This window comes from Zootermopsis nevadensis, unplaced genomic scaffold (assembly GCF_977971745.1).
Source record: "Zootermopsis nevadensis isolate Lab colony 2312 unplaced genomic scaffold, Znev_1.0 Znev_ptg000028l, whole genome shotgun sequence".
NCBI lineage: Eukaryota > Metazoa > Arthropoda > Insecta > Blattodea > Termopsidae > Zootermopsis > Zootermopsis nevadensis.
In genome coordinates, this window is record NW_028259160.1 from 4,804,171 (window position 1) to 4,830,356 (window position 26,186).

At 37.4% G+C, this 26,186-nt stretch overlaps 2 protein-coding genes across 4 annotated transcripts in view; both read right to left on the minus strand.

The window, feature by feature from the left end:
- LOC110836392 (ATP-binding cassette subfamily G member 4) overlaps positions 1–5,066 on the minus strand; it is a 36,822-nt gene extending 31,756 nt beyond the window's left edge. The window contains exon 1 of one of the 2 annotated variants that reach the window (XM_087357045.1): positions 4,920–5,066. In XM_087357045.1, coding sequence (XP_087213171.1) covers positions 4,920–4,981 — 62 coding nt within the window. In that variant the 5' untranslated portion in view covers positions 4,982–5,066. Of the gene's footprint in view, positions 1–3,207; positions 3,436–4,919 lie in introns of those variants that run through there. The other variant, XM_087357046.1, reaches the window with a different exon arrangement.
- A 10,429-nt stretch (positions 5,067–15,495) lies between these two features.
- Positions 15,496–26,186, minus strand: part of LOC110836398 (dipeptidase 1) — a 164,679-nt gene continuing 153,988 nt past the window's right edge. For both annotated transcript variants that reach the window (XM_087357071.1, XM_087357070.1), the window contains 3 exons: positions 22,780–22,855; positions 21,736–21,874; positions 15,496–17,471 (listed from right to left, as the gene is read on the minus strand). In XM_087357071.1, the coding sequence (XP_087213197.1) occupies positions 17,346–17,471; positions 21,736–21,874; positions 22,780–22,855 (341 nt within the window). In that variant the 3' untranslated portion in view covers positions 15,496–17,345. The remainder of the gene's footprint in view (positions 17,472–21,735; positions 21,875–22,779; positions 22,856–26,186) is intronic.

Genomic DNA, 26,186 nt, shown 5'->3' on the forward strand with positions numbered 1-26,186 from the left:
CTGCTGTACTCGAATCTTCAGTGTGTACAGCACATCAGAGATCGCCGAACCTGTCTGCTGGCACCAAGGTCCCGCGGAAGTGTTTCCTCATGTCTGCGAGAACGTTTATTTATATAAGCAGCTGTGGGAATGGCTAACGGGTTTTTATATTTAGTATAGAGTTAAAAATGTTTACGTAATATATTAGTGACCCCTAATCATAAAATAATGGTTTTAAACGGGCACAGTATTTTTAAAGTAGATGGCGTCCGTTATGAATTGAAATATCCTTATTCTAAAAAGTCAGGTGAGACCCCTGATGTGCGTCATGAATATAGCGTTGCAAGAATGAAATTTCTCAAGGATTTTTCTGCGGATTCCAGATTCTAGTAATCTGTGGATCGTTGATCACCAAGGTGGTATTTAGACGAAACTGGCATACAATAATTGTAGTACTGAACCGTCGTATTATTATTTTTGTGACATATAAGGGTACGTTCACATTTCCTGGAATCTAAACTATAATTTCACGGTAGTTAACTTCATGGCCTACTTTGATTTAAAGGCTATTTATTAAACGGATCAATAGGTGTTAACAAAATTCATCCATTGCGCCATCATGTGTGCCAGTTAAATGCAGTTCAGTTCTTCATTCCCTGATTATCTTGTCTTCTTGCCATCAAGATTTGGATCAGCGAACAGTTCCGAGGCTCTCTAAGATAAAATGTCATGTAAGACTTGAGGTTCTCACAGCGGTGAGTATGAAGATATCCGTCTTCTGGGTTATTGCGCTGTGTAGTCTGGTCGATGTTAACCAACGTTTCAGAGGTCATACTGCCTCCGTCATCGCCCTGATGACGGAGGCAGTATGACCTCTGAAACGTTGGTAAACATCGACCAGACTACACAGCGCAACAACCCAGAGGACAGAAATCTTCATAAAATGTCATATTTGTTTTCAATGTCTTGGTGTGGACTCTGAAATCAAGTACTCACTGTGTTCGGAGCTGAGGACAAGAATGCGTGGTGGAAATTTACCGCCACTTCACGGCGTTCTGCTTACTCACGGAGTTAAGTGTACTCTTATCTCTCTTGTGTACCCGTCGTTTATCCCATCCATAATTATTTATGCAGTTCTGTTTCCCGTAACGTTACGTACTGATTCTACCCTTTTTGTTTGTCTAGGCGACGACTACAGGTTGTGAAGATGTTGAGCACGCAGTTAGTTCTATTCATCTTTATGTTATTTCATTGTTCTTAGGTCCAGATATTCTCCTCTGCACTCTTTTTTTCAAGCAGCCTCAGTCTCTGTTCTTTCCTCAAATTTAATGACCACATATTGCCCAGAAAACAAGAGGTTTGAACTAACCCCAATGGAGCACGGTCCTTCTAATGGTTATCCACCTAGTTAAGGAATTTTAACCGGAAGATGCATTTTCTTGTACGCAATAGACCGTAATTGGTCCATATTCTGAGCCACATGAACCTACTTCACATAATCATTACCTGTTGTTTCTGTTTATTCTTAATATTATCCTTCCGTCTAGTCCAAGATTTTCTGGGTAGAATTTTGTACGATTTTCTGATTTCTCGTGTGCATGCTACATGCCCCCCCCCCATATCTCTGTCCGTGATGTGATCACCCTAATGCAAGTTGGTGAATAATAGAAATTATACAACTCCAGTATATGGCTATTTTATTCCATTTGTAGTGTCCGTACAATTCTAATGAAAAGATGAGAACTGGCATTTAGGTGTGGTACCTCACAGCCCGTAAATGACCGAGTATATGGATTTAAAGTTACGAAGTGAGATTTGTACTTGCCAACGATTCATGTTTCTTTACTTTGGAAACGACTTTATCTTTGTCGTGGTAATGAACTTCAAGATATTACGTCAATTTACACGAATTAGAATGAAAACTTAACTGAAAACATTTGACCATTTTCTATCCTGTTTTCGGAATTGACATATTGCAGTTTTTCATAGTCAAACGGCTTATGCAGTCGGCGGTAAATATCTTTCTGCAATCCAAAAAAGGCGTAACGTAAATAGAGAGAAGTGATTTAGTTTTGTTAAGAATAAAAGCCAGTAAAAGTTCGACTTTTGAACTAAAAGCTTTCTTATGTTTTACATGGTAGAATTCTCGATGTAATTATTATAATTATGTTTTCGTCCAGTTAATAGTACCAGCATATTAAGTCTCTGCGTGTGGATGCCAAAGTAACAAAAGAAACAACCCCCAAAATGTAGGAATGGTTTAAAAATTCTGGCGCGGTCGCCAGGATGTTTTACCTTTGACCTTGAGAGTGGTCAGAAAATTTCACGACTGTAGCTTCACAGGAAAGAGCTCCATGAAATGTTTTAGTTTATTCCCTTCATACATATTCAGTACGTTTGTCGCTTGTTCTTAATTTGAAATTAATATTCTGGTAAAGATAATGCTTATTGGTCTAAAAAAACAATCCATGTCAGAGCGAACCGCCTTTGTTTTCAGTTACAGCAAATAAGTTGATAAAACGTTCCATCAGACTGGTCTGGCCCATTTGTTACAATGTTTTAATAATATTCGGAACACCACTTGTGGTTTTCTTCAGTCCCTCTGGGCTAGTACTGGACTCGTCCCCTTAAATAGTAAATGACCGCTTCCTTATACTGCCTTTTCATCATTAAAAAGTCTAAGAATCGTTCAGTGAACTTGAGAAGTTAGACAGCGTGAAATTAGAGGATGGTTGCAGGTGGTGATTTGGAAACTAGCGGAAAGCATCAGTTCCGGCCAGTTTTGAAGTAATGAATGCCTAAATATTTGCCTAGAAATGCTGATGTGACTCGTCGCCATGGCCGGTCTTAGGATTGAAAGTTGGAACTGGGAACTATCGCGAATAAAAACAGCAGAACTACCCACTCCTGTTGTTTTAAGCCATTTATAGCCGAACTGTGCATATGTACAAAGTTTGTACGTTTCTAATATTGGTGCGTCTGGGATTTGTCCATCGTCAATTATAAAACTACAGGATTTCGAAAGCTGATTCTGCTTTCGTTATCGGGTAAAAAATTAATAAGGGTAGAAAATATCTCTGATGGGCCCCCTGGTTGAACTAGTGTCACATCTCGACCTGATAACGAAAGCAGAATGTTGCGTTCCGAACATAATTTCATAAATGAATAATGCAGACAATGGACAAAAGTTGAAAGGAGCAATCGAACACAAGCGCTAGTTTTATTTACCTTTTGGTAGGACCTGTGTTGGTGGCTCGCTTCTTTCTTGTTCACACTTCCGTTCACGCACATTGACATGAAAGTGCAGGCACGCACTGTGACCAGTCAATATTCCGAAGGCTTTGTCTGATTCGTTTGGTGTTCGCAGCGCCACTCTGTCATACCATTGTGCCCTCGTTCACCTCACCTCAACGTCAACCAACAGAGACTGCTGTTCGCTTGGTAGTGCACCGTTGCTTTTCCTAAACCTAACCTCCTCCTAGGTTTCCCCTCTTTCTCACAGCAGTAGAGAAAAAGAAAAGACTGACTTTCTCTCCAACTCAGATCTCTTCGCTCCTACCTTACCTGTTACAAGACAATAGGATAGAAATGAATAAGGAAGAATATTACTATGGCTTCGTACTTCATTCTATGGGAGCCAGGATGGTTCATTCAGTGCGGTGACTAGGCTATGGGTTGGGCGATCAAGCTGTATTTCCTGGTAGGGCAGGACGTCACATTTTGCCGCAGAGTCAAGACTAGCTCAGGGACCGAAACAGCTGTCCTTTCCTTGGGCGTGGAACTAACCACTCACCTACATCTAACGCCGAGGTTAAGAATACGTGGAGCTATATCTTCATCCCCCCCCCCCCCCTAAATATGTCTACGTTCTGTGGTGATTAAGCACCAGTGACAATTTTACCTTATCTGTAACTTCATTCTTTTTTTTAAAAAAGGGAAAAGAACGGAGAAGGGTTTTGATTGGTTAACTTTGTGCTTCGTTACTCATATGACCACGCGCTTGGTTTTTATGTAGCAATGCTTTCTCAACTGAGAAGGTTGCTTAAGGCATATTTTTGTTTACATGCTTTGACTACTGTAGAAACGTTACCTCCCACCTTAAATTATACGTAGCTCTCTTTAAAATGACTTGCGGGTATGATCATGAATTATAATTACGTAACAATTTTAAAAAGCCTATCATGGTCTGTTCTGAGGAGCCATTTTCGAGGAATTTGCTCGGAGGTAAGCCACAGAGGCGTCAGTCAAGGTAGGGGAAGTACGCTGGGTCAACCACGCTGGTAATAATTCTTACAAATTATTTAAACTTGATTATAATCCTTAACTTACGTTCAAGTTGAAGCTGTACCACTGATACTATTTTCGCGGCTCTCCAACGCCATCATAGAATGTGCTGTTTTGAAAATATGTGTGGTCTAGAACAGGTGACTCTCGTCATACACGGGAGAGTTCTTGATTTTCCGAGAATCGCCGAGAATAACGGAAACTCGCAATATTGGAAACGTATAACAATTGCCATTGTTTGCAAAACTGACATTAGAATTCTTTGACGCTCAGATTGTCATGTTTATCACGTTCCCTGACAAACCTGGAGAAGATTCGACTCCGGTAAGAAGCTTTAAAATATGACCGCTGATAGAATACTGATTCTGAAATAAATCTCCGGATAATGAACGTATAACAAGAATCACCTGCAGTTAAAAAAATATGTAAGTTTTGTTTACGTAAATTTATAGAAAAAATAAAAATAAACACATGACAGCTGCTCTAAATATTTTAATCTGTCGATGAATTATTGCGACTGACGGTGTAGTTTACATGAAACCATCTGCCAGTAGTAACGAATATGCGTTGTTACCTTTAACTTATAATCGTTTTAAACATACAAATAGACCACGTTCAAAGCGAGAGTTCTTCGCATTTTATTCTATTTCTTTTACCTGAGATCAGCGTGATTTCCAAGACACCAGAAGATGAAGTGGCACGAACGTAGAAGCAGCATCGCTTAAGCTCAGTATGGCAGTAAGAAATTATTTTCCTTATCTTCACATATTACGAACCACATTTTTAGTTCAGGTTTCAGAATTCTTTTCCCAGCTTCTCCTCAGCCTTCCTCTTGCCCTTCGTCATGAAGGCTTGTAATCTACTGTTATCTTCAGTCGGATGCCCTCTCACATTCTCTGTACTCAGTCTTACTTATTTTTAATTATAAGTCGCAAACAACAAAAACACATAAACATCGCAATGCGATCGCTGCTATTGAGCTCAGAATCTTTCGACTTCCCGTTTTTCCTGTTTAAATGTTACAGGATTAAACATACGAAAATATAATTTTACCTTGAGAGAATTCTGTATTTTATCTGTCAAGACGCGACTCAAAAATCATCATATTCTTGTAACTGCTTACTCCTTTAGTTAGTAAATAATACAGTGCCCATATTATAGGTATGATGATTAAGTACGACGTGTTTCGACCTTATTCGGCCATCTTCAGGTGAATAGCTTGAATCTCTACTAAACTACTACAGTAACATAAAATATGGACTCATTTCTAAAATTTAAATTTTAGAAATACAAAGCCTTGAACTTCTAAAAATTAAAAATGCCAAGAGCCAAATGGTGTATACCAATTAGAGAACAACATATTTTGTCACTACATTTTTACACGCCATTTTACTCTGAAATACTAATTTTTAAAGTTAAAGGATATTTTTAACATGCTGTTTATGTGAATTTTAAGTTTTGTACGCATTTTACGACTCTCATGCCAACTACATATATCCTGTCTATCTAATCTTTCTTCATTTGATAATCCTAATAATAATTAGTGAACAGTACATATTATACAATAACTTAATTGCAGAACATTTTGCGCGAGGCTGTACGGAATATAATTATTTAAAAATAGGCTGAACTGGTTGTCGAGAGAAATAGTATGTAATTTTGTGAAAATAGAGAGGGCCATGGAAGGGTGATTTGGCTAAGTTACTTGAGAGTTGAATGACATACTTTCTGTGTCTTGCGAATTAATCTCTACAGTTACGCTTTCGTTAACCAAATTTTTAAATAAATGTAGAGCATTGTTCCGTTACATTTATGTCTGATGTACTTTTAACCGCAACAACTACGCGTTCACTGACGCGTATCGCTGACAATTCAGTGAAAGTAAGGGCAAAAGCTCTTCAACTATCACTAAAGGCTTGAAAGATGAAGTCTGACCCAGATGAGGAAAAACTTTGTCGAACAATAGCATTATTTTGACTAAAAGTAACACCAGTTATATCATATGATAATTTTATGAACAAGGACTTTACATTACAAGGAAGTGTTGGTTATATTTCCTTGTGTTTTGGTAAATATTGACCTATTAGGAAACGGCCGAAATGAAAGTTACAAATCATCATCATTTACATCACAGGCCATTCTTTGAACGATGAGCCGATTTCGAAAAAAATTCACAAGCGACATTTTGACTTAATGTAAAGTAGGTTTAATTACTGAATCGTGGGCATCAGAATTAAATTCTCCCTACAGCTTTTAATACCCCTTTTAAAACACCTCCGCCCGGCACTAATTTTAATCGAAATCAGTGGAATAGTTTCGGAGATGAAATACAGTGACTTTGTAAGCGTCAGTTTACATAATTTTTGTAAAGAATACGCATCGAGAAAGCTTGTGTTCTTACAACATTTACACATATGAATGTTGAGAGATTTCTGTTTTGTGAATGAAGACTGGCTTGTTATATTAACAATTGTCTTTAATTAAAAGAACGCGGACTTATGAAAATACGCCATCACAGGAACTGCTGTATTTGTTTTCGTCTGGCACCTAAAATTGAAATTTTATCCTAAACTGCAGTTGAGGTGGGCCACCAATACTAACCATACCCGCCCGCGGAAGTTGAAATTCGTCGTCTCTAAGACAGGTTGCAGTCACCCTCTGCTCTGTCTTCAGACGGTGTCCTGCTGTTCATTACCCACCGTGATCAGCGAAATTAACTGATGAGATCATCAAAGTTTGCTAAGTGCAGGCCTACATCGTAGGAGTCATAAAAAAGCCAAGTGGTTCTTGCGTCATAATATTCTTACACAATTAATGGATGATGTGAATTTGGTATTGACCTTCAGAAGTTGTTTTAACGTTGAATAAAGTTTATAAAATCACGATACGCTCGACGGAAGCTGTAAGATGTGAGGTAACGCTGGTGTGTAACTTCTTCAAGCGCCAATAACTCGAGACCTATGTAAGATAGAGAATATAACCCTATATGTAAATTAAAGAGTAAATAAATGTTTTTTCTACATGTTTACTTTATTCTGTAATGCATATTTTACACACTGTTGAAATAATTACCCAAAACATGTAATAACTATACCCTCGTTCCTTAACTTCAACCGCTTGCCACGTCTAAAGCGAAAGAGTTAGATCGGACATATTGCGAATGAAATACGTAAATAAACTCGAGCTTTTCAAATTTGCAAACATATTTCAGCTAACTCTTAGGGCGGTATCGCACTAGGATGCCATGGCAGCGACACCAACAGCGATGCCATGGCGTCCAGCTGCCAGAAAAAGACGCCAGTCGAGCGAACAGACGGATGTTGAAGAGGTAATAGCAGCGTAGGAAACCAAAGTTAAAAAAGAAACAGAAAATGTGGGTGCATCCTTTCGTAGCCGACCGTCCTACAAGTGGAATGTTTTGCAAAATATACTCTGATTTAATAAAATATCCTGATAAGTTCTTTAGCTATCTGCGTTTATCCATAGGATCATTTGACGAATTATTAACTATATGTGAAAATGATTTTACAAAACAAGATACCATTCTGAGAAAGTTCATCAGTCCAGAAGAGTAGCTGTTCATATTGTCTTTTACTATATTCCTGTAATTTTTATAGATTTTCATTGCGGATGCTGTGTTTATGAAAGCTAGTGACTATAAAATAAAAAGCAGTATTTATTAAACAATAATTACTACAACCCTGTTTAACAAATCGACATTATGAGATCAAGAAATGAAGGTCTATTAGCAAGGAGAAATGTCCACTTTTATCACTTTTGAGGAAATGAGATTTACCTTTATCAAAACTATATACCTGGTGTGAATTTCAATTCTGTAACAAAGAAATTAAGTACAAAAATTCTCCATACACACACTTTGCATTGTTAAACGTCCATACACATTATATATTATTGAATTTGAAATATTTAAGTTCTTGCAAATCACATGTAATATTATATGTACAAACTTTATTTAATAAGACATTATAAAAGCAGGTTTCTTCTTAATTCACATTATTTGTGATATATAAATATATACATTGCTAAACAAAAAAAAACTTAAAAATCATATTGGAAAGCGGCCCCACAAATAAAGCCACAGAAACACTTCTTACCTAATTCTTTCTTTTCTACTGTATATAAATCCCCTCCTCCAAATATTTGCATAAGTTCTTCTCAGTTTCTTTTTTTCAAGTCCCGGTTTGCGTATTCAATACAAGATGAATCCCATAGTCGGGGCTGAATTTCAATTACCAATCTTTCCGTGTCGAAATTGTCCATGTTTGAAAGAACACAAGCACATACACGCACTGACGTCAATGGACTGGCCTGTTGATTTGTCCTTGGCCGTGGCAGCGATGCCAGTAACATTTTCACTTGGCATCGTGGTTGGCAGCGATGCCAAGACGGATGCCAGGTGCGATATGACTACTAAATTAATACATTGAGTTTGGCCGAGATGCTGACAGCTGCGCCATGGCCTCCCGTTGGCATACTAGTGCGATACCGCCCTTACGGTTTAGGAGTTTTGGCCATTTGTTTGGTAACAAAGAACGGTTCTAGAGTGAGTGCGTTGAGTACACGACGCAACACATCGATAAGCTGTCGGTGGATAACGTTACTAGATAAGATGTAAAGGTATACATTAATGTGTAAATAAAATTTTATTTCAGTACAAATATACTTCTACAGTTAAACTTTATTCAACGTTAACTAGGGAACCGTGGTTCCACTGCCAGTTTTTCTCTCTGTTCCTAGTCTGCCTGTACTTGAGTTTCCTTTGGGAGTATGGGCTTGTTTGAATCGAGTGACTGTATACCTTAATTTTATCTGCTTGTGTTAACTTCGAGTTTCAGGATTGAGCCGCGTCCAATGTCGAATGTTATTCATAGTCTCGTCAAATATTGCAGTTGCCATTTTCAGGGTGAATATGTAGTTGGGTGAATTTTGACAGCCCTATATAGGGCAGGCAGGAGGTGGAATATCGGATTAAACTTAGAATCAGGTTGCGGCACGCTGATTTAGAGACTGTAATACCTATGTATCATTGAAAGAGACTTACTGAAATTGGTATCACACCGCGTATCAACTCGGAGGCTTTTGCTATGGACAATACTTCATGTCGTTAATGTTTACCGAAGTGTCGACACAAAACATTGTATCTCTGATTACTGCACCGATATGTGGACAGCTCAGAAGCCAGGGAGTGTAAGCAAGGAGCATCAGTTTCTTTAATTCGTGGAATATAACGTATTTATGGTAGGATCTGAAGTTCTCACGACGGTGAGTGTACGGAGATGAACCGTGTAGTCCGGTAGGCGTAAACTTCTACCAGACTACAAGGCCATACAACCCATAAGACGTATTTTTATGTTATGAAACATTATTATGCCCTTTTTATTTTTATAGTTTAGATGCGTCATGTTTGTGTTTACAATTCATATATATATTTATTCTTAAAGTCTATACACAAACCATTTTAAATATTGATGTTAAAAATTAAAATTGATATTAATATTCTGCGCTATTCATCGTTTCCTCGATGCGCAAAATTGTAACATCGAGGAAACGATGAATAGCGCAGAATATTAATATCAATTTTAATTTTTAACATCAATATTTAAAATGGTTTGTGTATAGACTTGAAGAATAAATATATACATGAATTATTATGCCCTTAACAATTAAGTTACTTAGCAACATTTTTTATAAAACACTTTTGTTCATACTTCTGATATTAATTTTATGCGACTAAATTAATAAAGCTTCTTGTTTCTCTGTCAGAATTTGTTAACTTACGTAATGGCTTCTGAAGGGTCCATGCCTACTGTTCAAACATGTCTGATTGCTGTATGTTGGTGTGTATTTACACAGATGTGACTACTGCACACGAGAGTAAAGTAAATTATTTTTACGTAGGCTGCATGGTAAGCAAGTGATGTACGCATGCAAAACTCCCTTTATCCTGATTGGAAAACGTTGGCATTTAGTAGAAATAAATTTAGTAATCTTGAGACTTGCAAGGGATGCAGGAAGTCCGAAGCGTTAAAGGCAGACGCTATCTTACATCAAACCAGAACATGCAAGACATTTTTTGGTGTAATTGTAGTGCATCACACGACTTCCCAGGCTGCATACGTCACAGAGACTTAAACTCTTGCGTACAGGGGACTGATTATAATTACGCTGTTTTTTAAACTTACATCCCTAAGGAGGACTTATGTTATTTGAATAAAATCTCTTTTGCTTTAAATTTGTTTTTCATATTGCCAGCTAAATAACACATAGTCTGCCAGGTTCAAAAACTATAACCTGATTGTTTGTAATAGTTAGTAATTAATTGCTCAGTAACTTAATTTTTAAGGGCATAATAATGTTTCATAACATAAAAATACGTATATCAAATCTAAAACTTCTTGACGATGGTGAAGAGTCAATTGAATAAAAATTTCCTTGGATATTATCCATCGTCTAGTAAATATAAAACGTAAAACGACGTTTCGGAGATGGGACTCTATCTCCGTCTTCAGGTTCCTACACAGTTGGGCCCACTAGATAGAGCTAGGTCCGGAGATAGCTCAGTCAGTATAGTGACTAGCTACGGGCTGGACGACCGGGGTTCGATCCCCGACGGGGGCAGAGGATTTTTCCTCTAGCCTCTGCGTCCAGACCGGCTCTGGGGCCCACCCAGCATCCTCTAAAATGGGTACCGGGGTCCTTTCCCGGGGGTAAAGCCGGCCGGGGCGTGATGCTGACCACTCACCCCCATCTAGTGCTGAGGTCAAGGAAGGGAGGAGCTATACCTCCTCTCACCCCAAACGCCTACATGGCGTAGAGTGGGACAAACTTTACTTTTTTTACTAACTCTTTTCCCAAAAAACGTGTGAAGTCTCAGGCAAGGAGTCTCATGGATAACGACTAGTGGATCAAAGCCTGGAAACGTATTGTTAGACTAACAGACTTAGTAGCGATGGACAAGTTGCTTCCCAAGCACGGCCCTAGAAATCAAAGTCACTTAATGTGAAGTACGCTGAATTTCAGCAGGATGTTAGTTATTGGTTTCACCAGCAGATAAGAATTTTTCCGAGAAATATCAGTTCTGTGTACGTAGTGGATAGAATTAACTCTTATTAAGAGGTCATATCCGACCGTTTGTCCAAATGTTTAACACTAAAAGTACTAAACAGGTATCGAAAAACAAGTTTGCATAAAAGGTCTAAAAATTAGTTGTCGGGATAATTCACTGAAGCTCATTTGGGCTCAAAATGACCTCACTGTACAGTACGCATATCGGCCCAAGCTCAAAGCGATCTTTATTAATTTTCTACAAAAACGCCTCATCGAACGGAGTTGCTTGTAACATAAAGAACGTAACTGATTAAAGTTTAAACTATTTTGAAAAAAGAAAATCATTTTCCAATGTTAGTTATTTATAAATATTGGCAAAAATATTTTCCGTTTGTATTCTCTTTCATATCTGAAGTTCCAGTGGCTTCGGAACAATGTATTTGTGTTTGAAATAAATTAACATCAAGGACACTTGGTGTGTAAAGTAGGAAAAACACATTTCTTCTGCTGAAGCATGTCTTACTACTCTTAGTATCTTTATAATTTAACTTTATTGAACTTAATTACGTTGTTTGCCAACAGTACTAACAATTAATTACAGCCACAAAAGATGGACGAAGTTCCATATAATGATCGGACGTCAGTGCCAGGTGCTTTTTCAAGACCTTTAGCTAGAAAACGTGTCTGTAAGTATTTCGCAGCTCATAACAAGAAACAACGTAGAATAAAAATGTGGCTTAGTTATGTCTGTGTGAGGTTTTGTATGAAATTTAAAACAGAATAGGATTGCCTGTAATTTTATAATTTCTATTTCATGGAAAAATGTACAAGTTTGTTGCGATAATTCTTACATAATCGAATACTTCATGAAAACAATATCCAGCTCTTTAGATGAGGGTTCTTGGATGAAATATGACAGCACTGCCACAAATATTGCACAATGCGACTAGAGATAAACCAACAATATATTGTATTTTAAGCATATATCCAGGATAATTTAAAGCTATACTACATTAGTTAAAGAGGTTGTTGGAAATAGATATGTAAATATTATTTTTGTTTTTTGTTTCCAGTTTCAAGATGCCATATTTTATTTCATTTGTTAGTCTTTATCTGCCACGGTGGTCTAGCGGTTAGAACGCTGGCCTTGTAATCCTGGGGTCTCGGGTTCGATTCCCGGCGGTGCCCGAATTTATAACTTGTGTTGGGCAAGGCCGTGGTCTAGGCAACACGGAGTTTTCCTCCGGGGGCTTCTTCCCCGGTTTCTCCTTGGCATCCCAACAATTACTCCATTCACACTCACACAGAAGAAGGCAATGGCAAACCACTTCTGGATCATCTGCCAAGAACGTATATGAACAGGTCCCAGTCCGAGAAAAGGATGGAAGGATCCTGTTCATATGGACCTGTCGTCAGACACAACACTACAAATAAAAAAGTTAGTTTTTGCCAATGCCATCGGATTGTTTATTGCTTACATAATATCGCCCTGGGATCTATACAGACTGTTCAGTAATTTTTTAAAGACTGTTGTGTTGTGTTGAATGAAGTAAACATGTTGCACTTTAAGCTACGTTATCAGAATTTTCACAGATGCAAAGTTGTCTCTTTACCTACACGCCACGAAAGCGTGTAGAGGACGTTGGCGCAAAGCCTCAAGCATTCTATACCGCGACACTTCAGACTCTGACAGTTTCATTCTTTAGGAAAAGGGCCAATGAGCCCCTGGACCGTTCTGACGCGATGGCAGACGAAAATCAAACCCCAGTGACGTGAGGAGCATTAATATATGGTATTCGAGAGTACGGTCTTAATTTTCTCTCCAGAGTTCGGACCTCATGGCCGAGGTTTAATCTCGTAGTAGGCTTACCAATTCTCTCTTTTTTAACAAATCGTTTTACAATGCCGGTCAGATAACTTTAGTGCAAAATCGATGGCTTTACGAATCACCGCTGCGCCATCTCTTGACACGCTACTTAATCTTCTTCGTCCTAGAAAGTACCGGCTACAAGAGCTCTCTAAGTATTTTCGAGTGCTATAGTCATTCCCAGTAAACGATCGACTCTGCTGAGGTTTTAAAAATGCACGTTTACAAAATTTGTTTCGCAAAATAAAAATATATATCTAGCAGGATTAGAAACTCAAGGAGGTCGAAGCATATAGCGCGTGTAGTGGAGACGAGAAATGTGTACAAAATGTTAGTTGAAACGTCTGAAGGGAAGAGACCACTTAGAAGACCTAGGCGCAGACAGGAGGATAATATTAAAACAGATCTTACGGAAATAGGTGTGGACGGTTTTATTGGATCAGTGTGGCTGAGTATACGGACCCGTGGCAGACACTTGCGAAGACGGTAATGAACCTTGAATCCATAAGAGACGGGGAATGTCTTGATTGGTTGCTCTAGGATTCTGATCCATACAGAGAGCTAGTCGGTTCTTGCAATGAAAAAGTTATTCCGTTTTAATGGAGCTTATGTTAACGGCTTTTGAATTTACCGTTTCTTTCGTGGTTTTTATTAAAATTTTGTAGGAGCGAATGAAATATTGTGTTGCTCGTGTTGAAACTAATTATTAGTTTTTTTTTTGGTATTTGTTCACTGTTAATTTTGAATATTTTCGCGCAGAACCGGAAGACTGTTTACAGAAATTTTAAGAATATCACTACTTCTGTGTAAAATGTTTGTAAAGTTTCCTTTTACCTTTGTTATCGAAGCATTGCTCCTGGCTCCTTTTCAGCGTCTGCTCTACCATAATTATTTGAAATGAAGATACCGCCTAAGTGCGTATCGATGTTTCGGGTTCAGTCCTTCTTTTTGTAGTTCCCTAATTGAGCAAAACAATATAAGCTCTTCTGCGTGTTCGATTAATGTCGGAGGTTTGCTTCCTAGAGAATATACACATAAGGAGCTCACAGCATGGAGATTTTCTCTCGAATCGTACAACTTATTTGTGAGGCTTCTGAATGTGCCACCGTGATGTGTAGGTTGTTCAGCCACGGTAAATTTGTAGATGGTTGTATTGTTACCGTTTATTGATTATGTATTTAAATTAAAGAGAGTTCAGATTTGTCGTTCAAGGATCGGATTTTCAAATTAAAGAGGAACGTTGACGGAAAGCATCAGCGGCTATGGAGAAATTACTTAGTGTAGCCAGACTGAATTAAAATAAATTTTGAGGCACGTGCTAAAATCAGTAACATGTAATTGGACGTTGGAAAGAGGAGAAGTAGCATTATAGTTAGGAGAACAATTATCACATGATAGGAGTGTAGCGCTTTAGTCTGAGAACTGATAATTGATGAAAGAACGTGATTTAGAGAAGAAAGATGGCTGTCTTCTGGGTTGTTGCGCTGTGCAGTCTGCTAGAAGTTTGCCGACATTTCGGAGATCCTTACTGCCTTTATCATCAGGGCGATGGAGAAACACGAAAAGTAAAAATATAACACGTTTATTTTTCTGAACGAAATATTGTGACGAGTAAGATTGAATTTATTTTTTCTACTTTGCGTAATTACGTGACTAGGATATTCGTTTATTGCAGACACAATTGTAATGTAGTGGGGACGAATCTGTGCGCTTGAGATCCGTTAGAAGTAAATGGTGTAGTTATCAGAGGGATGGGAAGGGTAGATAGTAAGGAAGCATATATTATCCACACTACAAACATTATTTCCTAGCGTCAGTACATCGTAGCTCGTTTTCTCGATTCCTACGTAGCTTATGATTTTGGTTTACATAGTTATATTTATTCAGAACTGTAATTTTTACATGAATTACAAGTTTATTGAAAGTAATTGTATTCTTATTTGAAATGTGTAATTTTCCCCCCCGTGAATATCAAATCAGAAACTGACCTTGTGAGATAAAGTGTTTATAATAGCGTTCTCTCTGTTTTTGTTTGAAGCCACATAGGAAATACATTTCTGGATTTTAAAAATACCGCTGAAATGGTATTGATGAAACTTGCACACCGTTCCATTGGAACCGATTTATGGTTTCAAAGATTAAATATACGGATGAACAAATTAATATTTGCCATCTTCATACGTTCATTGCAACACTTTTTGAAAATATACGTTGTAAGATTTTTTTCTTTTGTCATCCAAAAATATTCATATTATTATTTATATTTAAGTTGAAAAAAATAATTGATTGTGACGTGCTTACTGAAGTATATGAACCACTGTTTATTAACAGATGACAATACATATACATAGATAATTATAATATCCATTTATAAAAGAACAATACACACAATCTTCAGTTCCGTCTAATTTTCACAATTTAGACTTTGTAATGTTTCTGGGGTTTGTGAGTCAGTGAAATTTCTCTGACATATTGTCAGCGTTTTAATAGGCCACTTCTTTCTTGCTGCTGATAACCACCGCCACTTCAATTCTAAGAGGTTTATAAGATGGTTGTTGAAACCGTGTCTTCATAACCGTTGTGATCAAATTGACAGGATTTTTTGAATGCGGCAATGAACCTTCGAATTACATAAAAGCAGGGAAAGTTATTGACTATCCGAGTGACTATTAACTTTTCAAGGAGGACTGCTCTATGAATTAGTTAATAGCTGTCGTATCGAAACATTATCAGTGTACCAGAGACAGCATTCTGATTGTATTTTATATATGTAAATTTACATGCAAGAAATACATAGATTAGTTTTTACAAACAAAATTGTTATATTTTGTGAAACACATATGTTCCAAGGAATATTTTGGGATTTATTTTACGATACAAGGTCCACGGGTTAAAAAGCAGTATTTTTTTTATCTAAATTGTGCAACAGAGCAGCATTGTTTCACACATTCGTGTTACTTCGATTGTCACACATGACTACAATTGTGAGGTGCACTGAATTAAGGTCTTACTATAAGATGCTGAACGGGTTAGCACAATGGTAGAGGTAGGAACTTGGTTCGAATCTAAGCTGAGTGAAGCTATCCTTACTAATTATCGCGCAGCCTTTGTCAGATACTGCACTCTAATGTTTATTTCTTTAGACCACGATCGACTCCATGTACATGTATCCTTATTTATCATCCCTAATCTTTATGCCATAACATTAACAGCTAAAATAATCAAAATCTGACTTTGTGGTAGGCCTATAATAAATTGTTCTCCAAACTCATACCATTCACGAAGGAATTTCAGACATATAATAAAGAAACAGGACGTGGTCGAAAAATGTTGTACGCGTGGGGAAATAAGGAATGCATTTGATCGGAAAATCTCAATGGGAGATTACACAGAAGAGATAGAGGCCCCACTACACACTGGAGATCACCCCAATAATAAAATACATTTTTACACCGTGCTTCTAGGTGATCACTGAACGGCAAAATTTGACGCTGCATTGACACAACCAAGTTAATGGTTATGTTTCCAGTCTCAAAAATAATAGTTCATAACGTAACATTTAGCGTCCGCTTAAGTATTGTGTTATGTCAGTCGATGTATTCCGCTCTATTATGACGTGATAACAATTATAAGTCTCAAATAAATTTAATACGTATTAGAAATATGGAACCGAGTATGTGTGACGCGTTCATATTAGAGGTAACCATTACAAGTCGCATATTAGACACAAAGTGTCCTGGCTGAGACCTTTGTAATTTTCTTTTGTCCTTCCGGGAAAATTCAGGTAAAGTACTGAGAAACAGGCGACGGTCACTGCCTTCATATTTTTGAAGTCCACTGTGCACATTTACCTTACCGTTTAATTCGTTAATCAAGTCTGCGTCGAAGGTAAAATATACGAAACATAAAAGACCCTCAAATCGCCTGACTTCATCCACCTTTCCTTGAACTTTCATAATTTCCTCTTTCCGTAGAGTGTGCCGTGGTTGCCACAAGTGTTAAGTTCCTGCACCCAGTGCTGTTCAGCTGGCGTCTTTTCGTTTGCCACGAGGACGTTTGTAGGAGACCCGGGTTCATTTGAGCAGTTGTCCAGGGTGTGTACACTAATAGCAGCCTCTCCTTGGTGGTAGTGACGCGTAGCTCAGCATCACAACTCCGGCTCCCTTTCAGCTTGACTGATGTCGAACGAGCAAGGGGATCTCTCTCCCGAGTCGGGTTTCGAGATTAGGTCCTCTGAAGGCATCACTCCTGCTGTTCGCATATCGTCACGGACCTGGGCGAGAAGTGGACATAATGTAAAGCGCATATATTATTTGACACAATAAGATCCACGGCCGAAAACTTGAGATATAACTTTTTCTCTGTTAGGTTACCACAGCAGAAAATTTCTGAATTACGTAAGAATTAGCAAGTAGCAGGTTTTCCGTATCAGCTCTTCTGAAGGTATAAATCTTGATGTTCTCATATAATTGCAGACTTAGTTAAACAGCAAATACAGCACAACCAATGTAAATATTTTGTTACCGTTTTAATAACAACATAGCTTTTAAAGTTTTATAATTTAAAAAAATTATCAAAGTAAATTTGAAGATTTCCGTCTTCTGGGTTGTTGCTGCCCTGATGACGGAGGCAGTATGACCTCTGAAATGTTAGTAAACATCGACCAGACTACACAGCGCAACAAACCAGAAGACAGAAATCTTCATACTCACCGCCCTGATGACGGAGGCAGTATGACCTCTGAAACGTTGGTTAACATCGACCATACTACACGGTGTAACAACCCAGAAGACGGAAATCTTCATATTCACCGCTGTGAAAACCTCAAATCTTACAAAGTAAATTTATTTAAGGTCGTATATTGAATAGATGTGTACATAAATTGTTTACTAAATGATTAGGATTAGCCTAAGGGGGTTCTTCTTTGGAACTCCCTCCAAAAGTCGAAATAGATTAAAACAACACCGCTTTCGGACTGAAGGCGGAGAAAGCATTTTTTTCCGAAGCGATGATGTCTACCTACAATTCCTCCCGGCGCTACAACCCAGAAGACCAAAATCGACAATTTCGCGGCGTGAGAACCTCAAATCTTCACATAGCATTAATATAGTCCAAAAGAAACTTTCATAGGTAGAGTAGGAAGCTAACAGTGTTTGAAAGTTTCAAATGCAAGGGAAGTTTCTGTATTCATTCTTCGTGGTTTCCTTGCTGAGGACAGTTTGTTCGTTGCATGCAAAGAACCTACGAAGTTACTGAATAAATCATCTGATTGTAATTAACTTCAGTAATTTAATTTTTACGAAAAGTTGTCGGTGTTCGAAATGTTTAACTCTTGTACAAAAAATCCAGAGCATCATCACTGCACCAATGTGATCATTGTTTCGTTTCCAACGCCGGGTTGGTGTGCTAACCACTTGCACTGTATCAGTTATGGTTAGGCCTATCGATTGCGCGGTAATGGTTCAGTTGTCACAGAGACATGGCCGGCAGGCATTAATTGCGGAAACAAACGAACAGACAAGCGCGTAAATGTAATAATCCACCGCTGTTACGTGGCTACTCTGTATCGACCTTTGATCAGTCTGCTGTGAAGTGTGCATGGCACAGGATCCTAGCAGTTATGCAACGGGATCCAACAGAATGTTCTGTCCCACCTGAAGACGAAAGAACATTCATTTTTGGAAACTTAAGTTTTAAGTATTTGTTTAAATCTTATCAGTCTAATCACAATAAAATTCCTATTAAATATTAAAATATTACTATTATAGTATTATAGTAATATTTTAATATTTAATAGGAATTTTATTGTGATTAGACTGATAAGATTTAAACAAATATATTTATCACAATATAACGCAACTTTATCATCTTAAGTTTTAAAATATAAAATAATCAAACAAACTATTAACACTATAAATGATACTTATTTTATATTCTAATGCTCGGTATGCAAAGTTTTAAGATTAAGGTTTTAAGATTTTTTAAGGCTTTAAAAAATACTACTGTTAAAGTCAAACACAAAGAAAGTAGTAACGTAATACTGTCGCCAACGAAATTTGTTTCAGTACGTACCGGAAGGGAACATAAATGTAAGCCTGTCGACCAACAGCCTTGCTACAGGCTAGAACTGGGAAATCTCTACGTCGTAGAAGAAGGTTTCCGAGGGTACTAGGGCCCGGGAGAAAATCAAGTACACTGTCTGTTTTGATATTTACTTCTACATTTTGCCACATAAATGCATCGCCTCTCATTCACCTCTTCTGAATATTTTCTAGTTATGCCTGCAGAACTGTGTATTCGCGTCATTGTTCAGTTGAAGGCAACAAAAGTATCTTATCTATTATTTCCTTTAAGAATTCATCGAATATAGGCCTAAGTGAAGATTATTATTTTTTTGTTACGAAGTATAAAGTGCCAATTATAGGTAAAATCATATAAATAAGTACTAAAAAAGGTATTATACTTTAATTTGTTTGTTACGTTGCGAGGTCACTGTGACAGACTGAACCACTGCCTTGTTAGCCTTATTATACGTCACTCCAGTTATTAAACCCTAACTACAGGTCTTATTTTGCAGACTCCTCATCGATTATATTTATTTTTTATATTTTAGGTTGTTACGAAAGAGCACAAGTGGACGTACATTTTTTATCAAAATATTTTTTTTCTAATCATATGCGCACTTTTCCTTAGGTGGGCCTTATTACCCGACGGTACCCTACATATTTTTCTATAAAACATTTGCTTGTGTTTCATAAAGAACAATGGCGATGAAGTTACACTTTGGTGTTATGAACGACACGTTGACATGTTATATGTAGAGGGAATCCAGAGAACAGAATGCACAGAATATAATTATTAATTTGTAATGTACTCTAGACTCTCTGTTTTGTGAATTCAAACTTTAACTTAATTATTTTTTTCCGGAGTGCCTTTTACGTAATTAAATTTAAATGCCTTGCCAGGGTCCAGCATATGAGTCTCCAGTAATGAAAAGGAATCAAACTTTCTTCCTAGAACGTTTTGTATTGGATCATAACTACCGAGGATCTTGGTTTTGATACAGAATTAATATGTAGTTGATGCTACAGGATTGTTCTACAAACTTTCATCAGTGAAGTTGTAAATTAGAATATTATAGATACTGTGGGTTTAACATTGCTATTTTGCGAAGAACATCCTTATGGTACACGGGATAAAGGATAAAGTATAAAACTTCCTGAAATTTTACACAAGAACGAAGCTGAAAACTTAAAAAGAAACGGGGGTTGAGAAGAAGAAGAAGTAGAAGAAGGGGAGTTTAACTTGAACGACTAAATCGGTAGAAAAAAAAGTTGAAAATAAAATAAAAGAGGGTGGAGCTACGATTTCAAAGTGTCATGCGCCAACTCAACCCGAAACTATGAAGCCGACCTGTGTTACAACCAAGTGACGTGTTAAGTATAACCACACGCCTGGTAAAATTCTTGAGAGCACTCAATATTTTTCTTCTCCTAAACGTTAAAATACGATGCATTTCTGAAATATTGTTGTTAATCCGATTGGCGTCATGTATGAAGCTGCGTCGAAAGGTTCAGCTTTGAAATATTCGCCCAATATTGACTGTTTTGCTTGGTTTTCTCATGGCTTACGTCTTTTCGTTTCAGGAACGAGGCCAACAATTTCATTATAATCTGTAAAAATGGTCTTCTAGATCTTCTCCATTGTCTAAATTAGAAATAAAAATAAGAATATAACGTTTCGGAAGTTGAGTCTTTTTCCGGATTGAGGTAAAAAGGACAGGACAGAAACCCTAGCTGTTAGGTCCCCTTCAGACTCGATCAATTTTATACTAGATTTTCATTAAAATTAAATTATTTGGTTATTCCGTCAAATCACAATGTATTTAAAATAAGATAATTAAAATAATTAAAATATCATTCTGTGTTTCACATCGAATACTCGATTTACAATTGGAACAGTTACAACATGTTTCGGTTTTATTAAACCATCATCAGGTGTAAAATTATATTAAATTTAAAACTCAATTACAATTTTTTACAATTTTTCTTAGTGTAGTTTTTTGGAGGTCGTGTCCAGATATTTTCATATAATGGATCAACTTTATTGTTTGAAGTGATGCTTTTGATGTTTACATCGGTCAGAGATGAAATAGTAGACAACACAGTTGTGTCTGGAGGTGATCCAGAAGTATTACCGTATCCGATCAAGGTTTATTACCAGTAATAAACCTTGATCGGATACGGTAATACTCTCCCCCCGAACGCCTACATGGCGTATAGTGGGACAGCTGTACTTTACTTACTTATTTGCAAACCTTCTTGACTTGGCACTTAGACACAGAGAACAAACCTATCCTTTATGTATTTGGACTCTTGATGCTTTATCTCCTCTTTGTTTCTTCAAGACACGTCGTAATTCACAATTCATAACAACGCTACTATACAATATTAGACAAGAACATGTTTGACAGTTGTTTCAGAGTCGTAAAGTAATAATTAACCAACCAAATATGTAGTTGTTAAAAAGATCGTTACCTTTTCTACTTTGGCAAATACCCTCAGAAGGTTGAGTCCTGCCACCTTTTTCAGGTCACCGACTGTCCACTGCCCGCTTCTTAGAAGTTCAGCAAAGAGTTCAGGATACATGGAGACGTCCTCTAAGCCCCTCGGTGTCCTGAAAGCAAAACAGATACTATAGCATTCGTTGCTGGCGTCTTGCTCCTTGGAGCTCGGAAGGCTTAGGTCTTTTAGGGTTTGTGAATTTCGTGTAAAGATGACGCCAATTGAGAATATACGTACGTATTCCGGATATGTAATTTAATACTTTGTAATTTCGTATTTATCTATTGAAATACAGACCCACTGTTACAGAGCTAACCATACTACAGATGCTACACAGTATAGAGCAAGACAGTAGACGTCACTGCATTTAGTTAAATACGTATTTACCATATCCAAGCACTTGTCAAATGAACGATGTAGAGCGTATGTTTTTGTACAAACTTTTGTAATACGTACCGTTGTTAAGAACGAGAACCAAATTCGGCGAGATTTCAGATTCTTAAGGCGGCGAGTATGAAGACAGCTGTCTTCTGTGATGGTCTGTAAACTTCTGTCAAACTACGTGAAGCAACATCCCAGAAGACAGTCGTCTTTAAAAAGAAATTCGCAAAAAACTGTAGCCTTCCAATACCAAATTTCGTTAAAATCTGTTTAGTAATATCTAAGATAAAACATACGAACCAAAGCACAGTACTTAACTTCTTTGCCAGTCAGTTTCAAGGAACATGACTGCCTGTATATCAGTAGCCATGCAGAGAGGCCACTGTGTGTAGCGGGCGACAAGGTGATGTTGAATTAACCAATATTTAGACTTTCACTACGGTGATGAATTGGGTTGTGATATTCTGCGTTAACAACCCTTGGTTTAAGTTTACAAGGAGCCACAGTCCATACAACACAATCCAAACTGAAGGAAAGTTTTGTGCTTAGGAGGTAGTTAACATTGAGGTACGTACAGACGGTATACATTTAACATCGCATCTTTCATTGTAGTGCTAATTCTTATGAACAGTTTACCTGTTTATACCGTCAAAATCCCCACCGACACCAATATGGTCCACGCCAATCAGATCTCGAATGTAGCTGATATGCTCTGAAAACAAAGAATTCGCGCATAAACTATATTTTGTTTTATGCAGTGACTGTGTAAGTAGATTCAGTAAGCTTATGTAAACGTTCTAAAATGGCATCGATAAGGTCGGATTTCATGTTGCCATGGAGGCGAGTACTATCTTCTGACGTGTATTGTAGTCTGGTAGTTGACCGACATTTTAGACATGTTTACTGCCACAATCATCAGGGCGGTTCATTGTCCAAGCCTTAGTCGATCGCCCAGATGATGTAGGCAGTAAGCACCTATGAAACGTTGACCAATTTCCACCAGACTAAACATCACAATGTCCCAGAAGACATGTTTTTCTCCCAAGCAATATATGAAAGCAGATATATTAAAAATAATAAATATAAGAACAGTGAATAATAATTACATCTACCGAAATTCTATTGTATCTATGAGAAAAGTGGAAAAGTTGGTAGTGATAAATGTTGCAGTTTGAAAAGCAATCAGCGATGTGCCCGAGACTGCTAGCAAATAAATTGAAATGGAAAAAATGTGATCAGTCGCAATTAGGGCTACATGTCTGTGAACTGCTACAAACAGAATCCAATTTAAACATCAGGTAACTAATGAATCAGCGATACTTGTCGCAGAGCACTCTATTGTTGGTGACTCAAGTGTAGTGAAACATCTGCAACACTTTCAGGCTCAGTATCGAAAAAAATACCATTTACGTTTCAGTTCGTTTAATTTACGATCGAAATCGATTTGCTTAATTATCGCTCTTGTAATAGATGTTGTATTTAAAATTATGTATTTTAGATTTCATAGATACTAGGTAATGAGAACTATGATATAAATGTGTATTTCATATAACATATTTTCCAAATATGTTCTTACAACTAATGAATCTTGATGTTCATTTAATTTTGATAAAAGTGTATTTCTGCAAAGCAAATGTCATTACATAATAGCAGGAAATTATAGAAAGTTGTAAACTATTTTACATTGTTTTCTTTAAATATTCCCGGTGTAGAAAAATAATTCATGCAATCTTTGCAGATCTTGATGCACTGTATTTTTTATGAAAAATAAATTTGATAATACAATGAATCATAAAAAAATCAATGAAGTTTCACATGAATTTCAGGTAAAGAAGGGGTTGGTCATACTGGACCGATACAGACCAAAATTAGATTGATTGAGCATATTTCGGTGTAGACATATAGAACTAACTCTATTTATCAGTCCTTCTTGAGAAGCTAATATGACGCATCCATCGAAATAGGCCACTATAATTATTTCTTCATTTGACATAACTCAACATTTATAATAACGTCTGGTCATTTTATTGTATGTTGTGTAAACTACCTACCTGATACAGTACAGTCAAATAACTTATGTACCAATCTCTGCATATGGTCCAGTTTTTATAGTAGGATGGAAGCGTTTAATATTCCCTTACCAATTTGCAAAACGAATGGGGCAAGTAAACAGTGAAACAACAAATGCAAAGAATGGAAGCTTATATCCGAACCAGAACAATATGCAAATTGCGTGATTTCAAACCAGAATTGAGTCCAGTTCCGCGCAAAGCATACAGCCACAACCGTATCTTTTTCAGGACGAAAGAACTGGCGTATGTCGAAGTTATGGAATAAGTAATGAAGGTATATTCCCTTCAAATATATATTTACAACTTCCATTACTGACTGATATTAATCATTAGCGAGAAAATGAGACTGGAAAAATATATTTGTATGTTTTTTGAATAATTATTATAATTTGCGGTGTAAAGTTACTAGATGAACAAAATGAAGACGATAGTACTCAACAGTTAATCCCTTGTTTGATAATTACATAAACGTGTTACTGGAAAGGTTAAAGAGCCCTGTAGTTTAGTCAGTGAAATGTCTGGCTACGGACTCGACGATTGCAATATTTTTACCTTGAAAATGGGAGAAGTAAGTTCTTCCGCAACATCAGCAAATGCTTGCACTTTTAAAGGTTTTAGGTTTTAAAACAGTAGCCTAAATCAACATAAGGTATTGCGAAGCCGACTGTCTTGGTTTCAGATTAGGCAGTAATTTCTTAATTTCTGTCTGAGACTTGTTAGAATATACTAGGAATTAGCAGGGAGAAGGTTATTCAGTCGCAGAATTACCGTTCCTTTTAGACTGCTCAGAGTCGCTAAACGTAATCTGCAGCTTTTGATAATTGGTCCTTGTACCTTTCTAATTTGGAGCTTCGTTCTGTAAACAGCCACTTTAACCCTGGAGCTCCTGTCGTCGTATCTTACCCTTAATTTTGCTGCATCTTCCTCGACCTTTCCCCTTGTAGATTTGTGGGATGGCTCGCTCCCTGAACGGTTTAATTAACTAAAACTGCTTTCATTTCCACCGTACTGCTTGAATAACGGCAGAGTCTGGCTCTAAAGCTGATGTTGGGGGGTGAAAACCAGAGCAGAACTGACGAACTTCGTGACCGGTGGGTACATCATCTACGATTACAACGTGCGACTGACTATCTTTAACTGTGCTGAAAGGGTGGAGGATGGAGGTTGCTGAAACGTTTACATAATGCAGCCACAAAGATCACACCTAAATGAAAACATACAGTAATGTGGCATGCTATAATAGCACACTATTCTAGAAAGATTTTTACATAAATGTGTCTACACATGATATTAATGCTATTGAAATGAGATTATTGAAAACAGGAATCCAGAAACAGCTGAATAGCATAAACGCGTTTTAGTTGTCGTTGCGAGAAGACCTTTATAGTTCCGAAGGATTAGAGCATGTTGATGTTAATAACAGCCCTGAAACTGTTAAATACATGCATAAAGTTTATCATCATAATCAGACATTTCAAGTTTGATTTATATGATTTCGTCAAGAAGCAGGGGAGATGTACCAAGTAAATGGAGCCGGAGCGTGTTGCTAGACTGCTTCTCACACCACTTGCGTTAAGCTTCTCAAGTGCGGACATGGTGCATTCACAAGCAGAACGTGTGTTTATTCTAGAACATTACTTCGCATCAAGATCGTTTGGTACTAAGAATTTAACAGTGCCAATTCTGAGAAGGAAGCACCGAATAAGACGACAGTTCACTGATTGGTAACAGAAATTCGGGTCACAGGATGTGTTTTGACAGAAAAACATGCCCGGAAAATATGTACAGGTGAGACGCTCCGCGATTTGAAAAAAAAAACCCAGTAAAATCAACTCGTTTCTCGTGTTGTGTCTGACGCCAAAACTCGCTAATACTGTTTTAGTTAAGATTGAGTTTTAAATGGAAACCTCCGCAGAATTAATAAGTTAGTGGATCTCTGAACAAAATGTATTACTTTCTGCTTGAATCAGA